At 51.1% G+C, this 14,824-nt stretch overlaps 1 protein-coding gene across 1 annotated transcript; it reads right to left on the bottom strand.

Annotated features, from left to right (window-relative positions):
- Positions 1-4,140: 4,140 nt before the first annotated feature.
- KRT19 (keratin 19) lies at positions 4,141-7,843 on the bottom strand. The gene is made up of 6 exons (XM_032498149.1): positions 7,332-7,843; positions 5,742-5,824; positions 5,351-5,507; positions 4,885-5,046; positions 4,658-4,783; positions 4,141-4,526 (listed from the first exon to the last, which is right to left on the bottom strand). Exons 1-6 carry the CDS (start codon positions 7,749-7,751, stop codon positions 4,272-4,274), a joined length of 1,203 nt encoding a protein of 400 aa, XP_032354040.1. The 5' UTR covers positions 7,752-7,843; the 3' UTR covers positions 4,141-4,271.
- Between the last annotated feature and the right edge of the window lie 6,981 nt (positions 7,844-14,824).

Raw genomic sequence — 14,824 nt, forward strand, 5'->3', positions numbered from 1 at the left:
GGGAAGTGAGCAAGACTAGACTGGAGAGTCAGGAGGGGGGGTTCCTGGCCCAGGCCTTACAGCACCATGAAGTGGACAGAGCCCTGGAGCCCCTTGGGTCTGGGTTCAAGGCTGGTTCTATCAGTTGCCACTTGTAAAAACCTTCGGCATGGTACCTTTCAAGTCTCAGTTTCCTTGGAGCAACTGGAAACTTTCAACTCCCACTTCCAGGGAAGGACCGAGGCCCAAAAGTGCCCATCCTGCCTCCTCTTGGCTCCCCGTCTTATGAAGGGCCAGAGAGCGTGGTGCACATCTAGTACCTGGGACTTCCAAGGACCCTCAGCAGGAGGAACTTTTGTTCTTGAGCATCAGATATACCCCATGAGTGAGCATCGTACCCTTCCATATCCTACCACACCCAGCACCTCTTGGGCAATGCAGATCTTTGTTATTATTGCTCTAATAGGAGTAATTTCTTACTTCCACTGCATACTTCACGGTTTACAAGATATTTTTGCTTCCACGCCTCCAATCCTCACATCTCAGAAGATGATCCCTGCCCCTATTTCAGAAGGAATTGGGGCTCAGAGAGGGAAAGCGATTTGTATAAGGTGGCACAGCTAGTAAGAAGGCTTCGCCAGGACTCAGTGGATCCCCTGACCCCCACTCAAACAAGGAATAAGAAAGAAGGCTCACCCCCACAGACCCCAGACTCCTGCACCTGAGTTAAGATGTCAGAAGCGGGGTGCAGTCCTGGGGCGTAGGGGCAGACTTCTCACCCAGCATCACCGTCAGCCGGGCCTCTCAGTGCTGAACCCAGACAGTGCGGTATTGTCTCATGGGTGGGAGGATATTGTCTTTTCCTCTGAAAGAAAAATAATCAAACTCAGATCAGCCATAGCTCATTAAAGCCTCTGCAGACATTACGGCCCCAAGCAATTACCATGAACAATTACGTACCGTCAGCCCTGGGTGAGGGAGGGCTGGAGCCCCGCCAACCTCTCTCTGCACCCTGACTCCCCTCCAGCAGCCCCTCAAGATAGCTTTCCCTACACTCTCAGGACCAGGCCAGGCGGCAGCTGGCCCAGTCTTGAATCCCTGGTTTCGGTCCAAACAGCTCCTATGAGCTCAAGGTCTGTGTGCCTGGGGCCTACGCATTAGGGCCAGGAGGGGACAGCTGGATGAGGGCAAAGATCAAGCTCCATTTGGCCCTAGTCCAGACTGTGGCCCCAGGCCCTGCCCTAGGCAGCCCACCCAGGATGCCAATTTCTGTCCTTCGCCCACTGCAGACAGAGGCTATCCACAGAGCCGGCCTCCTGTCCTGGGGATGGGACGATGCAGCCCAGCAGAAGGAGCCTGGGCTGGACTCCACCTCTGGGTGTGACTCAACGTCTCCGACCCAGGTTCCCAACTTAATATTGGGCCATTTTCCCATTTATATGAAGTACTGAGCAGAGTCAAAGTCATAAAGATGGAAAGTGTAATGGCAGTTGCCAGAGTTGGGGAGGGAGAGTGGGGAGTTATCGTTTACTAGGGATAAAGGTTCATCTTTACAAGATGGAAAGAGTTATGAGGATGGAGGGTGGTGATGGTTGCACAACAGTGTGGGTATATTTAATGCCACATAACTGTACACTTAGAAATGGTTAAGATGGTAAATTTTATGTTGTGTATTTTACCACAATAAAAAAAAAGAAAGAAAGAAAAACCCCACTGACCCCAGTAACAACGACCCCAGCTACAGGGCCACAGTGAGCATTTGATGGCCCATGGGGAGTGGAGGTCTCCATAAATGTTAGAGTCCACCCTCACCTCCTCTGCTCCCCAGGGAGATGCAGGGGGCAGAGAGAATATACACCCTGGGGCCTGGAGAATTCCTCGTTTCTCATTTATTAGTTATGTGGCTTTGGATAATCAAGCCTCCTCTCTCTGAGCCTCAGTCTACCAATCAGGAAAACGGGAATAACTCCAGCCCAGGCTGACTCACATGGATGGAGCAAGAAGATGGGCCGGAAATGCTTGCAAACTGAAGTGGTCATGAGAACCAGCCTGGAAAACCTCACTCCTCAAATCCCCTCCCCCTTCGTCTCTCTCCCTCTCCTCTATCCCAGCTGCTGTGTCAACACACTATCCCTAGTTTCAGCTCCCAGACTGAGACAGAAGTGTCCCCACCCTCCACACACACACATACACACGCACAAAGGCAGGCTTTATTCCTGACACCCAAACCTGCGACCCAGCCACCAGCCCCACCTGTGTGGGCCCAGACCCCACCCCACAGCCACATTCCAGGGGCCTCTGGAGCATAGGGGAGGGTTTCAGCTGTGACAACAACAGAGGCTTTCATGAACAGGGAACAAATACCTCTGGGCAGTCCCAGCCTGGAGGTGCAGCATGGCCTCTGGCCCCTAGCTCCAAGGCCTCCTAAGTTAAGAGGGAAAGAGGGAACGTGGGTGTTGATGGATAGCTGGGGGAGTGGCGGAAGGGCTCCCGGCCCAGGGCTGCAGCAGGGGTAGAGGAAGAGCTGGGCTCTTTGGTCACCAGCCTGTGATTTGGAGCAAGTGAATGACCCTCGCCAAGGCCCATGGGAAAATGGCAGAAAGGGCACCTGCTTCAGGATGAAGGGTCTCAGGCCTCCTTGGCCCAGTGCTGCACAGCCTGTGCCCCTAGAGAAGACCTTCTAGGAGGGTGGGGTAGCGCTTCTCCACTGACCCCTCCCTCACAGGGCCGGCCTCCTGTCACAGATAGATGCTCGGGCCCTGCGCAGTCCACTCAGCCTGAACCTCTCAGCTGGAGTAAGTGGGACTTCTTATTTACCTTTACTTGGCCTCCGTTTTTGGCAGCTGAGCCATAAACCACAGGGGCAGGACCGTACCCACCCAAGGGCAGAGCTGAACCAGGATACTGGGACTTGGTGTTCCTTTGTGGACCCAGGACCAGCCCCAGGCAAGCCAGGTTGGGGGTCATTGTGGGAGGTCTGGGTCACGGCTGGGTCCTATTCCAGGCTCTGGGCCCAGGTATGGGCTGGTGGGCGTAAGGGGCTGACACGGGGCTGCCCAGGGATGGATGGAGGTGTCCATGCACGCACACGCACACACGCCAACGGGCACACCACACCCTCCCCAGCCAACCTCTGAGCAGATGCCTGCCCCCGTTACCCAGGCTCTGACCCCAAAGCCCCAGTTTCTCCTTCAGTTAGGTGGAGAAATGTGTCAGGAGGAATTGCCTCAGGGGTTCCTCTGAACTTGCTTTGTCCCAGAACAAGACTAGACTGTACTGAGGAACTGGTACGAGTCGTGTCATCCTAGGAGACAGGGGGGCAGGGTTGGCATTGTAGGTTAAGAATTAAGAAATGGGTGGAGGGATAAATTGGGAGTTCGAGATTTGCAGATACTAACTACTATATATAAAATAGATGAACAATAAGGTCCTACTGTAGAGCACAGGGAACTATATTCAGTATCTTGTAATAGCCTATAATGAAAAAGAACATGAAAAGGAAAATATATCTATATATGTATAACTCAATCGTTATGCTGTACACCAGAAATTAACACAACATTGTAAACCAACTATCCTTCAATTTAAAAATAATAATAAATAAATAAATAAATAAGAAAGTGCCAACAAGCAGAAAAAAAAAAATCAGTAAATGTAGATTCTGGTCTTAGCTCTGCCAGGTAGTCACTGTGAGGCGTTGGGCAAGCTACTTAACCTCTCTGAGCCTGTTTTCCTGCTCTGTAAGATGTCACTCATACTATATTACATGGTACATAGTAGGTGCTCAGCAAACATTAATTACACCTACACAAACACACACCAACCCTTGTAGGGAAGTACCATAGTCAGAAAACTAAATCTGGAAGCAAAAACCAGTTTCAAATCCTACCTTTGCTAGGTGTTAGAACAGTTACCTGTACCACCAACCACCTTGCCCCTCTGGGCCTGAGTTTACCCCTCTGTAAAGTGGGAGCAATGCTTAGTTCACAAGTTTGTTTTAAGGAACAGGTAAGATGAATGAAGACGGAATAACCGTAAGAGTTGGAGTTTGTGTGCGACCCCCTCTTCCCTTTCCTGGGACAGGGTGGATGGACTCTGTTTCAAACAAAGCCAAACAGTGCCAAGGCCCGGCCCATGGGCTGAAATAACAAACCCAGCAACCTTCTTCCCTTAGGCCATAAAGTTTTATTGGCAGCTCAGGGGGAGAGCCAGGGAAGGGTCCCTCCCCTCTTACGCCCCTACCCAGGGGAATCCCTCTGCAGGAGGGCAGGAAGCCGAGGGGGCCACTGGACTCAGAGGACCTTGGGCAGGGACAGGTCATTGTAGTAGGCGTCCTGGCCCTCCAGCAGGTTTCGGTAGGTGGCGATCTCCTGCTCCAGGTGGGACTTGATGTCCATGAGCTGCTGGTACTCCTGGTTCTGCCGCTCGGTGTCGGCTCGCACGTCGCTCAGCTGGGCTTCGAGGCCGCTGATCAGTGCCTGGATCTGTGCCAGCTGGGCTCCAAAGCGAGCCTCCGTTTCTGCCAGGGTGCCTTCCAGGGCGGCTTTCTGAGGGCAGGGAGAGGGAAGGAGTCTCAGCCGTGCCTGGTGCTGAGAGAGGGCATGGGCACAGCCACCACCCAGACTGCCCAAGGCTGCGAGGACACGAGGGTGCTTCCCACAGGGCAGAGGGCACAGACCATGCTGAGCTGAGACTGCAGCTCGATCTCCAGACCCTGGAGGGTGCGTCGCAGGTCGGTGACCTCCGTCTTGCTGATCTGCAGCTGCTCTGTGTGGCCAGCGACCTCCTTGTTCAGCTCCTCAGTCTGCAGTGAGGGGAGGCAGAGGGAATAAGCCAGGGAATATTAAGCCCTCTCTCCTTGCCTGCCACCTCCCCACAGGGCACCTGCCTCCTTCCCCTCCGTACCTGGCTGGTGAACCAGGCCTCAGCATCCTTCCGGTTCTTCTCAGCCATGACCTCATATTGGCTTCTCATGTCACTCAGGATCTTGGCTAGGTCGACGGCCGGAGCGGAATCCACCTCCACGCTGACCTGGCCACCCACCTGGCCCCTCAGGACACTGATTTCCTGGAAAGAGACAGCAGAGGTGGGCATGTCAGGGCCCAGAGCCTGCTGGGCCTGGGCCAGGTCACTCCCCCATCCCCCAGGCCATTGGGGGCTGGTTTCCAGATGCAGACCTAGGAGTGCTGACTGGGGGAGAGACAAGGTCACCACCATCCCCTGCTAGAACCCTTGAGAGCCATGCTACACACCTAGGGCCATGTTGAGGATGCAGCAAAAGTGGCCAGAGTCAGAGGATACAGAATAAAAAATTGTCTTCAGTCCTGAGAAGCTGGACTGGGATGGACAGGAGGTCCAGCTTGAAACCCACCTCCTCATGGTTCTTCTTCAGGTAGGCCAGCTCTTCCTTCAGGCCTTCAATCTGCATCTCCAGGTCGGTCCTGGCCAGGGTCAGCTCGTCCAGTACCCTGCGCAGGCCGTTGATGTCGGCCTCCACGCTCATGCGCAGGGCCTGCTCTGTCTCGAATCTTTCAGAGGGAATATTTGCAGTCAGGTCAGCATTTCCTCTGTACCTCTGAAGACATCCACACCTCTCCAGGGTTCAGGAGTCCGTGGAGGGCTGTGCTTCAGACTAGCTGGGGTGAGTGAGGGCAGAGTCCATCCCCCCCCACTGCCCTGAGCCCCAAAAAGGCTTGAGATTGCCCCCCTCCATTGCTCTGGCTTCTGCAGCCGCCACCCCACCCCAAGTCAGAGATGCTCACTTGGTTCGGAAGTCGTCTGCAGCCAAACGAGCATTGTCGATCTGCAGGACTATCTTGGAGTTCTCAATGGTGGCACCAAGAATCTGGAAGGCAGAAAGCAGGAGGTTGGCACCAGTTCAGCCTCCTGGCCCTACCCACCTACTTTCCCCTAAGAGAGAGAGGAGTATTACACATGACCCCACTCCCTAGAGACCAAAGCCCCAGCCAATCCAGGCTGCCCATCAGCCTGCTCTCTGGAAGGCCTTGGAATCAGTCCAGGCCCAGGAGCTGGAGAAGGAGAAACCACTGCCAGGGAGGCTGAGCCAGGAGGTAGGAGGTAGGCGGAAGGGCAGGGAGGTAAGCCTGGGGGTAAAGTTGGGAAACCTGCACCCAGGGAAACTCTAAATGGTCTTAGGGAGGCAGCCTCTAGTGATCTGCAGACCAGATGCAGGGAAGCACGGGGGTTACCCCGTTGTCTTTTGTTCGTACCCCCTACTCAAGTCACATTTTGCCTTTAGGGAAAGGAATTCCTTTTGTTGAGCATCTATTACATGCCGGCACTCTGCACCTCATCTTTCAGGTAAAATATATTTTCTAGTGCAGGTCGAAATCTTCAAAGTGTGAAAGCATTATCCTAGTTTACATCTCTAGCTCTCCCTCATCGATGGATCTGGTCTAAGCCCCAGCACCCAGCACCATGCCAGGCACAGGCAGGGCGTGGGGCTATGTTGGGGGGCGGCTGTGCGTTTGGAGACTCAATATGTGAGGCTGTTAAATGGCCCACTGGCTTCTGAAACATTTCTTCTGGACTGAGTTCAAAGCTCTGAGTTCTTCCCTGTGGGTGGAGACCAAGCCCCGACCCTCCGGGCCCCTGAGTGCCCCCCAGCAAGAGCCTGCAGCTTGGATGTGGGGTCCCCACTTACACAGAACTACTAATGCCCGTGGTCCTCTCCCTAGAGGTCTTTCTCAAGCTCGGCATGTCCCTCCCTTACTCCGTCCAGGGACCACAGCATATGTCCCTCCATAACCAGGGGCCATAACTGCCTCTCCCTTTCTTCCTACAGCTCCTCTAAGTCCCATATGGCCCCCTGCGCAGGGGAGGGGCTTCAGCCTGAGCGTGATGGAAACCAGATCTGTCCTGCCAGAGAAAAGGAAAGCAGAGGGCCCCACACCGGGGCAGCAGAGGGCAGGTCTGGGCCGGGATGGACCAGATTCCTCCCTGGCCAAACTCTTGCATTTCCCTGTTGCGACAGCAGCTCAGGTCTAGACCTCAGGGGAGCCCATCTCCTCCCACTCCTTCTGACCCCTCTTCCCCGACCCGCGCGCGCGCCTTCTTCTTCCTGCCCTCTAGCTCCCCACACTAACCCGTCCCCGTTCCCCGCCCCCATCCCGCCCCCGGGCTTCCCCTTCCTGTCCCCATTGTCCAGCGCCTCCTCACCTGCCCGAATCCCTGTGCCCCACCCTGTGGGCCCTCCCACGTCCTACCGGGCTCGCTCCCGCCCCAGCCGGGAGGTGGCTCGGGCGCCCGCCGCCCCCACCTTGGGCCTCGCCCGGCCCGCGGGGCTGGATATTCGCGGCAGGTGCACTTTCCGCGGCCAGGCCACCGCCCACCTTGTCACGAAGGTCCTCGATGGTCTTGAAGTAGTGGCTGTAGTCGCGGGCGGGCCCGGGCCCCTGCTTCTGGTACCAGTCGCGGATCTTCACCTCCAGGTCGCCGTTGGCCATCTCCAGGGCGCGCACCTTGTCCAGGTAGGAGGCCAGGCGGTCGTTAAGGTTCTGCATGGTCACCTTCTCGTTGCCGGCCAGCAGCCCGTCGGAGCCGGCCAGGGCGCCCGCATAGCCCGCGCCGTAGCCCCCGGAGGAGGACGAGGACACGAAGCGGGCGGAGGACACCGACACGCCGCGGCCGCCCGAGCCCCCATGGATGCTGGGAGCTCGGAAAGCGCCTCCCGCCCCGAAGCGCACGGAGCCACCGCCCAGACCCCCGAAGGACGAGGTGGCCGACGACTGGCGATAGCTGTAGGAAGTCATGGCGAAGCAGGACGTGGACGACACTGGCCGGAGTTGCTGCGGTCGGCAGGAGGAGTGGCGAGGCCCTCACCTGGTGCCTTTTATGCCCTGGGCGGGCGGGAGAGGGGGAGGGGGATGGTGTCAGGCGGATATCAGAGCGCCAGGAATTTGCAGACTCCTGAGTGCAAATACAGGCACTCTCCCCATTGGTCAGGTCCTGGTTCTGCTTCCAACTCTCCCCTCCCAGAGGCCAGAGGCTCCTACCCTCCAGAGAGCTGCCCCACCCAAGCCCACTCCGAGCCCCAACCACACTCCGCGGCACACTCATTCCGATCTTGATCCTCACCCCCACTACACGTATGTTTAGACAATGCTCCCTGAAATTCACAAGCTGGTCTGTCTCCATTAAGATCACCCAGAGTTTGAGACACCCCCCCAGTACAGTCTCTCTGAGAGTATACTCCTACCTGTTCGTCCTCCCCCAGTGATCACTCACTCAGAGTCCCTCCCCATCATATTCTGAGCCCTTTCTTTGTGATCAAAATTAACCCCCCAAGATACATTCCCCTGATTCCTACACCCCACTCAGAATTACAGTCTCTCAGAACCTGTCCCTTGGAGATCACCCATACCCTGACTTCCCCAAAGTCCCCCAGATGACGAGCTCTGAGCTGCGACCTCCCAGGCCTCCTGAGACAAAGCTGCCCCACCCTGCTGTGGCCAAAGGTGACAGTAGGCCCCTGGGAACAGCTGTTGGGAGGGGTCCTGCAGTTGGGCTGTAAAAGGCACCTTCAGGCCCCAAGCTCAAGCCTGACCTCCACCTGGGGGCTGACCCCTACACAAGGATTCTCATCACCCATTCCCTGCACCAGGGCAACCCTAAACGCTGCAACCCCCAAAACATGCATTCAACCCAGACTAAGTGACATGCTTTAACTGAGTCATTATGAGGATCTGAGTAACTCACTCGCCCTGGGGACTTTTACCACCTGCACTCAGAGACCAAATGGAATCCCTCCCTCCTTGTGGCATCTCGAAGGAGGGTGTCAGAGGCTGAATCCTCCTGTGCCTAATAGTCCAGTCCCAGCATGGGGATGAATGAATGGATTTCTGGGGTGGGCGTCCACGTGCAACGTTTTGATAATAGAGGAAGGAGCCCCTCCTCTCCACACACAGCACCCCCAGCCCACTCTTCATCCAGCTCAACAATTCCACCCACGTTTTTGGTTGCCTTGGAGACTCCTGCCCCCGCCAGACACTGCAGGGCCCCGGCAGCATCCTTACCCCAGTTCCTGTCCCCAAAGACCTCACTCCTCAGAATTGCCCCCATGGTTCCTTCCTTACATCAGAGCATGGTGTCCTTACATCAGAGCAGCCACCCAGTCTCAGGACAGAAGCCCTATGCCTTTTGACAGCATGTTAGGGAGATAAGCCGGTTACTCTCAGTTTTCCCCATGAAATCTCAGCCCTCCCCTCTGCATATGACCCCCTGGGTCACCGGTGGCTAAATGAAGGCTTGTCCTCAGCCTTTGAAACCAGTCCCCAATAAACTGTCTTCTAGCTACCTATTTAACCAGGAACAGGGGCAGGAAACCCCACCTACACAGCCCTAAGCCACCAGGAACAGCCTGAGCCACTAGGAAGGCCAGTGTGAGGCTGTTTAAACCAGTGAAATCAGACCTGCAAGTGGGTTCTGGGACTCTCAGGGGGAGGAAGACTCCAGGCCCAGAAAGCAGGGTGTGGCTGGCCCTTCTCAAAGGTTGTAGCCACCAGGGCTGGTCTGACATGAGTCACTATTTGGCCCTGAGGAGGAGGCCTGCTCCTGGTGGGGGAAGGGGGAGATTGGCCAGATAGTTGCTACACACCCCAAGCCCCAGCTGGAAATCTCTGATTTCCTGGCCTGATAGGAGGGTTTTGGGAAGGGACTTTGTATTAGGAAATAAAGAATAGGACCAACAGTTCTCCCCCTAAAGATTAAGGGATTGTGAGCTCCCTGAACTTCAGAGGAGCCTAGCGTCCCAGCCTCTACCCTAGAGCCTAATCATAAAAACAGTTGACTGCAGAGGAGTACAGTTTACAAAGCCTTTTCAGACCTCACTGGATCCTCATAGCAGCCCAGTGGAAATGGTATTCTTATCCCCATTTTACAGATGAGGAAACTGAGGCTTTGAGAGAGACAGTGACTTGCTGGAGGTTCACAGCCAAAAGGGTCAGATTCTGGCTCCCAGCCTCTTAACTCTCAGCCACGAGGGCCTGGGTTCCTGAGTGCGACAGAGGCCATGATCTCTTTTCCAAGAACGTCCCAGCTCCGAAACAACTCCTTCGGGTCTCTTTCCCACAAATCCTAGGCTAACTCCAAAGGCAGTCAGCCCCAGGCTGAAGTGCTGGCTGGGGTCTAGAGGATCTCCTGCTCCCACTCGCTGGCCAAGACAGCGTCTAGCGCCTTCCACCATGAGCTGTGTGGCTTTTAAACATTCTCTGGCACATCAAGAACTCAAGAGAACAGTTTGTAAAAGGCTGCCCTCCCCAGAGATGGAGCTGAGACACAAGCCACTGTTCCCATTCACTAAACAGACTGTCTGCAAGCAACATCCTTGATCGGCTTCTAATTGGTAAGGGCAGAACCTGAAGGAAGGAGCTGCCTTCCTAAGCCCTGGTCTCCAGGATGGGGGCCTGCGGTCTGCAGGGGAGGGGCACACAGGCTCAGGAGTGATGAGAAGGGAATGTTTGAGCACGAAGGGATTCCAGAGAGGAAACGGCTTGTTTCTGCAGAGCCCAGGACCGGGAAAGGGGGTCCATTGTCAGCTAGGATCAGAAACACTGCTGTCCCCACTTCCTTTTGGAGATGCACAATGCGCCGTACCAAAGGCTCCAAAAACCTCAGTCCTTCATTTATAAAACAGGGATGATGATGATGACGATAGTAATAATAACAACCTAGTTCATGGAATTGTTTCAATGGTTAGATAAATGCTAATTAGACAGATAGTAATATACTATTTAATGATAATATTACAGGGGAAGGATATAGCTCAGTGGTAGAGTGTGTACTTAGCATGCATGGGGTCCTGGACTCAATTCCCAGTACTTCCATTAAATCAATCAATCAATCAATCAATCAATCTAATTACTTCTCCCTCCAAAAAATTTTTTTAAAACAATAATATTACATAATAATACTTATTATTATATCATTATATAATGTACTGTATTATCATTATATATCTATTATATCATTAGGTATTATTACTTAACTTTGCTTAATCAGCATTTCCCAAATATACTGGACCATGGAATCTTTTGTCAGGTAAGGCCTATTAACAATCCATATATCACAGGAAAATCCGATCCAGTCCAAGGAAGCTCAAGGAGTTAAGTGACTCATCTGAAATCACATGGCTAACTTGTGCCCAGGTTCTGAGGCCAACCATTCTCTCTGTACCTCCCCCTGGACGTACCCTAGAAGCTTCTTACACTAGAGCAAGTGCAGATTGCAGTTCCCAGAGAGGAGAGATTAAAGGTGGGAGAGTTCTCATCATCCCTGCAGAAATGAAATAGTGGTTGGGGACTACTGGAAACAAGTGAGAGACCTAGTACTTGGGAAGAACAAAATGATATAATGATGATGACAATCATGGTGACAATAATAGTGATGGATGACGAAGATGATAATGGTGACAGCCAGCATCTACTATATCAGCCACTATGTTAAACACCTTGTATACATTATCAACTAATCCTGTGACTTAAAGTATTATCATCCCCATATTACAGATGAAAAAAACTGAGGCTCAAAAAGGTTATTAACTTGACCAATGTCACACAAGGAAGTAGTGGACCCAGGATTCAAGCCCAGATTTTTAACTCTCTAAAGCTACAGTCCCAACTACTAACTCTGTTCCTCTAATGGGTTGAGAGTCAAGGTGACTTCTTCCACTGGCCTGGAAAAAAGATCGAGTTGGGAAAGTCATAGTATCACCTGCCAAGGTCCTAATTTGTTCTCTGTGCTTGGATGCACAGTTATTTATCTGGTCAGTTAGTGGGTCATACAGGCAAGACTCAGAGTTCAGCCTCAAAAATGGACTCATGTACACAAACAGAGCAGAAGTCACAAGCTGGAGGAGAGACAGGTAAAAGGGTGCAAGACTTCATGATCTTGCTTTTTGCATAAATTGGTAACCCTGTATGACCCAAGAATCCCGCTCCTGGGCATAAATCCAGAAGGAACCCTACTTCAGGATGACACCTGCACCCCAATGTTCATAAGCAGCACTATTTACAATAGCCAAGACATGGAGACAGTCTAAATGTCCATCAATGGATGACTGGATAAAGAAGATGTGGTACATTTATACAATGGGATACTACTCAGCCATAAAAACCTGACAACATAACACCATTTGCAGCAACATGGATGCTCTAAGTGAAGTAAGCCAGAAAGAGAAAGAAAAATACCACATGAGATCGCTCATATGTGGAATCTAAAAAAAAAAACACAAAACAAAGCATAAATACAGAACAGAAATAGATTCATAGACATAGAATACAAACTTGTGGTTACCAAGGGGGCAGAGGGTGGGAAGGGATAGACTGGGATTTCAAAATTGTAGAATAGATAAACAAGATTATAACTGTATAGCACAGGGAAATATATACAAGATCCTATGGTAGCTCATGGAGAAAAAAATTTGACAATGAATATATATATGTTCATGTATAACTGAAAAATTGTGCTCAACACTGGAATTTGATACAACATTGTAAAGTAATTATAAATCAATAAAAAAAGTTAAAAAAATAAAAAATTTAAAAATAAAAAAATAATAAATTGATAACCCTTACCTAAACACCATCTCCTTCCTAGGGCCATCAGGGTCATCAGCACGGGATGTTCGGGTACTTTGTCAGCCACTCCTCCATTCAGCAAACATGTATCAAGTCCTACCCTCTATTTGCCAGACAAGATGCAAGAAGTAAACACAAGCTTCTCCTGCCTCTGAAAGGCTAACAGTCTGACCAGGGATTATACAGACATTTATTTTGATGAAATGTCATAGATTGAATACCCACATTAATCTTTGCTCCTTCCTAAAACCCTATTAAGCAGAAAGTTAAGGAATATTTTAAAAGAATAAAAGAAAAGACAGCAGAAGATCAGAAATGTCCACAAAAATTTCAAAACTCAAAATGGTGACTAAAAGCAGACAAGAAGCTGAGACCTAGGGCTTGGGAGCAGAAGGAGGAGGCAGAGGAGGTGAGGGCCGGAAGTCCACAGAAGCAAACAGATTCTCAGCACAACACCCAGAAGTTCGGGGATTAGGGCACCAGGGACCCTGAAAGGAGAAGTAGAAGATGGAACTATGAGCAGGGCAGGCTGGAAGTTTCTATAAACATCACCAGGTTCTCCTCCCAGATCTCCAGCCCAACCGAGGGCACCAGGAGAAGATGGGAGATTCACTCTTCCCCGTTAGACTGGCAAAATTACAAAGTTTGATAATGTCAAGTGTTAGGGAAGCTGAGAAAAAAAACTCCCTCAAACACATGAGTGGAGGGCAGTTTATAGCAACCACTTTGCAGGGCGATTTGGCAGAGTCTTCCATTAAAAAAATCCACACCCCCTGCAAGCCCCAGTTCCACTCTTCCGTATTGACCCAAAGAACCCTTTGTTCATCTATTCAGGGAGGCATAAAAGATACTCTCTGAGGCATTGTTTGCAATAAAGGAAAGATAGAAACAACCACAAGTAGCTAGCGGGACAGTTGAGTCAACTATGTAACATTCACATTATGCGAGAAGCAATTAACAGAATGAGTAATGTCAATTGTTTAGTGACTTGAAAAACACTAAGAACCAGTTGTTGGGTAAAATAAAAGTGGTGGGAGAACAATACATATGACGTGATAAATTAATGCCAGCCATATGCTTAAAAATGACTTATTCCCACAGGGACATATGAATATACATGTAAACACATAAATAAGGAAGGAAACACACCAGACTGACAACAAGGAATTCCTTGGAGAAAAGCTGTTGGAAGGATAGTAGTCAGGGGAACCCAAGCTCCGTCTCTGCTATTCTCATTCTTATGAGAATGTATTTATGCAAACTATGGTTACCAAAGGGGAAAGGGGTGGGAGATGAGGGATAAATTAGGAGTTTTAGATTAACATATATTAACACTACTGTATATAAAATAGATAAACAACAAGGTCCTACTGTAGAGCACAATATCTTGATATTCAATATTCAATATCTTGTAATAACCTATAATGGAAAATAATCTGAAAAAGAATATATGTATATATGTATAGTTTTAACTGAATCACTTTGCTGTACACCTGAAACTAACACAGCATTGTAAATCAACTATACTTCACTTTTAAAAACTCTAAAAATTTTTAAAAGAATGTATTTATGTGTTACTAGTTAATTAAGAATTATTCATTGCTAATTAAAAATAATGTTTTAGAAAACACTAGATGATGGACATTTAGAATTGGCCATATTTAATGTAGTAAATCCCTCTTCCCCTCCCTCAGCACACGCCCCAGACCTCTTTGCCCCCACTCATACTCACTGACACTCTAGTCTCGAATTAGAAAAGGAGTGGCAGATGTGCGGAGAAGAGAGGCCCCCACTAAAGGTTTCTAGGCTCCTGTCCCCACTCCTGGGTCCTTTACTCTGATTTTCCCTCTTTATGAAGCAAGAGGGTGAGAAGGGAAGAGAAGGTGGCCAAACTTTCAAGAGGGACTTTCAAAGGGAAGAATCTGGGTTCAAGAGGGCTCCTTCAGTTTGGATGACTTGGACCTGGAGGGGGAGGCCTTGCCAGCTTGGGCTCCCCAAGGATCAGAAACTTTAGGAACATCCGGTGTCACCCTCTGGCAGGGACCTGGGCATTCGCACGACAGGCAGCCAGGGCCTCCCCAGGTAGTGCACGTGGACCAGAGTGGCTAGAGCTGGAGTGACCCCGCCTGAGCCTGCAACCAGCAGCCACCTTGAGAGCACGTGGGAGGCATTTAGGGGGAGGCTTTCTGAGACAGCTGGGGGTGTTCTAGGGGTGCTGGAGCAAGTAGCCACTATGTGTGCAACCATTC

This window comes from Camelus ferus, chromosome 16 (assembly GCF_009834535.1).
Source record: "Camelus ferus isolate YT-003-E chromosome 16, BCGSAC_Cfer_1.0, whole genome shotgun sequence".
NCBI classification, from domain to species: domain Eukaryota; kingdom Metazoa; phylum Chordata; class Mammalia; order Artiodactyla; family Camelidae; genus Camelus; species Camelus ferus.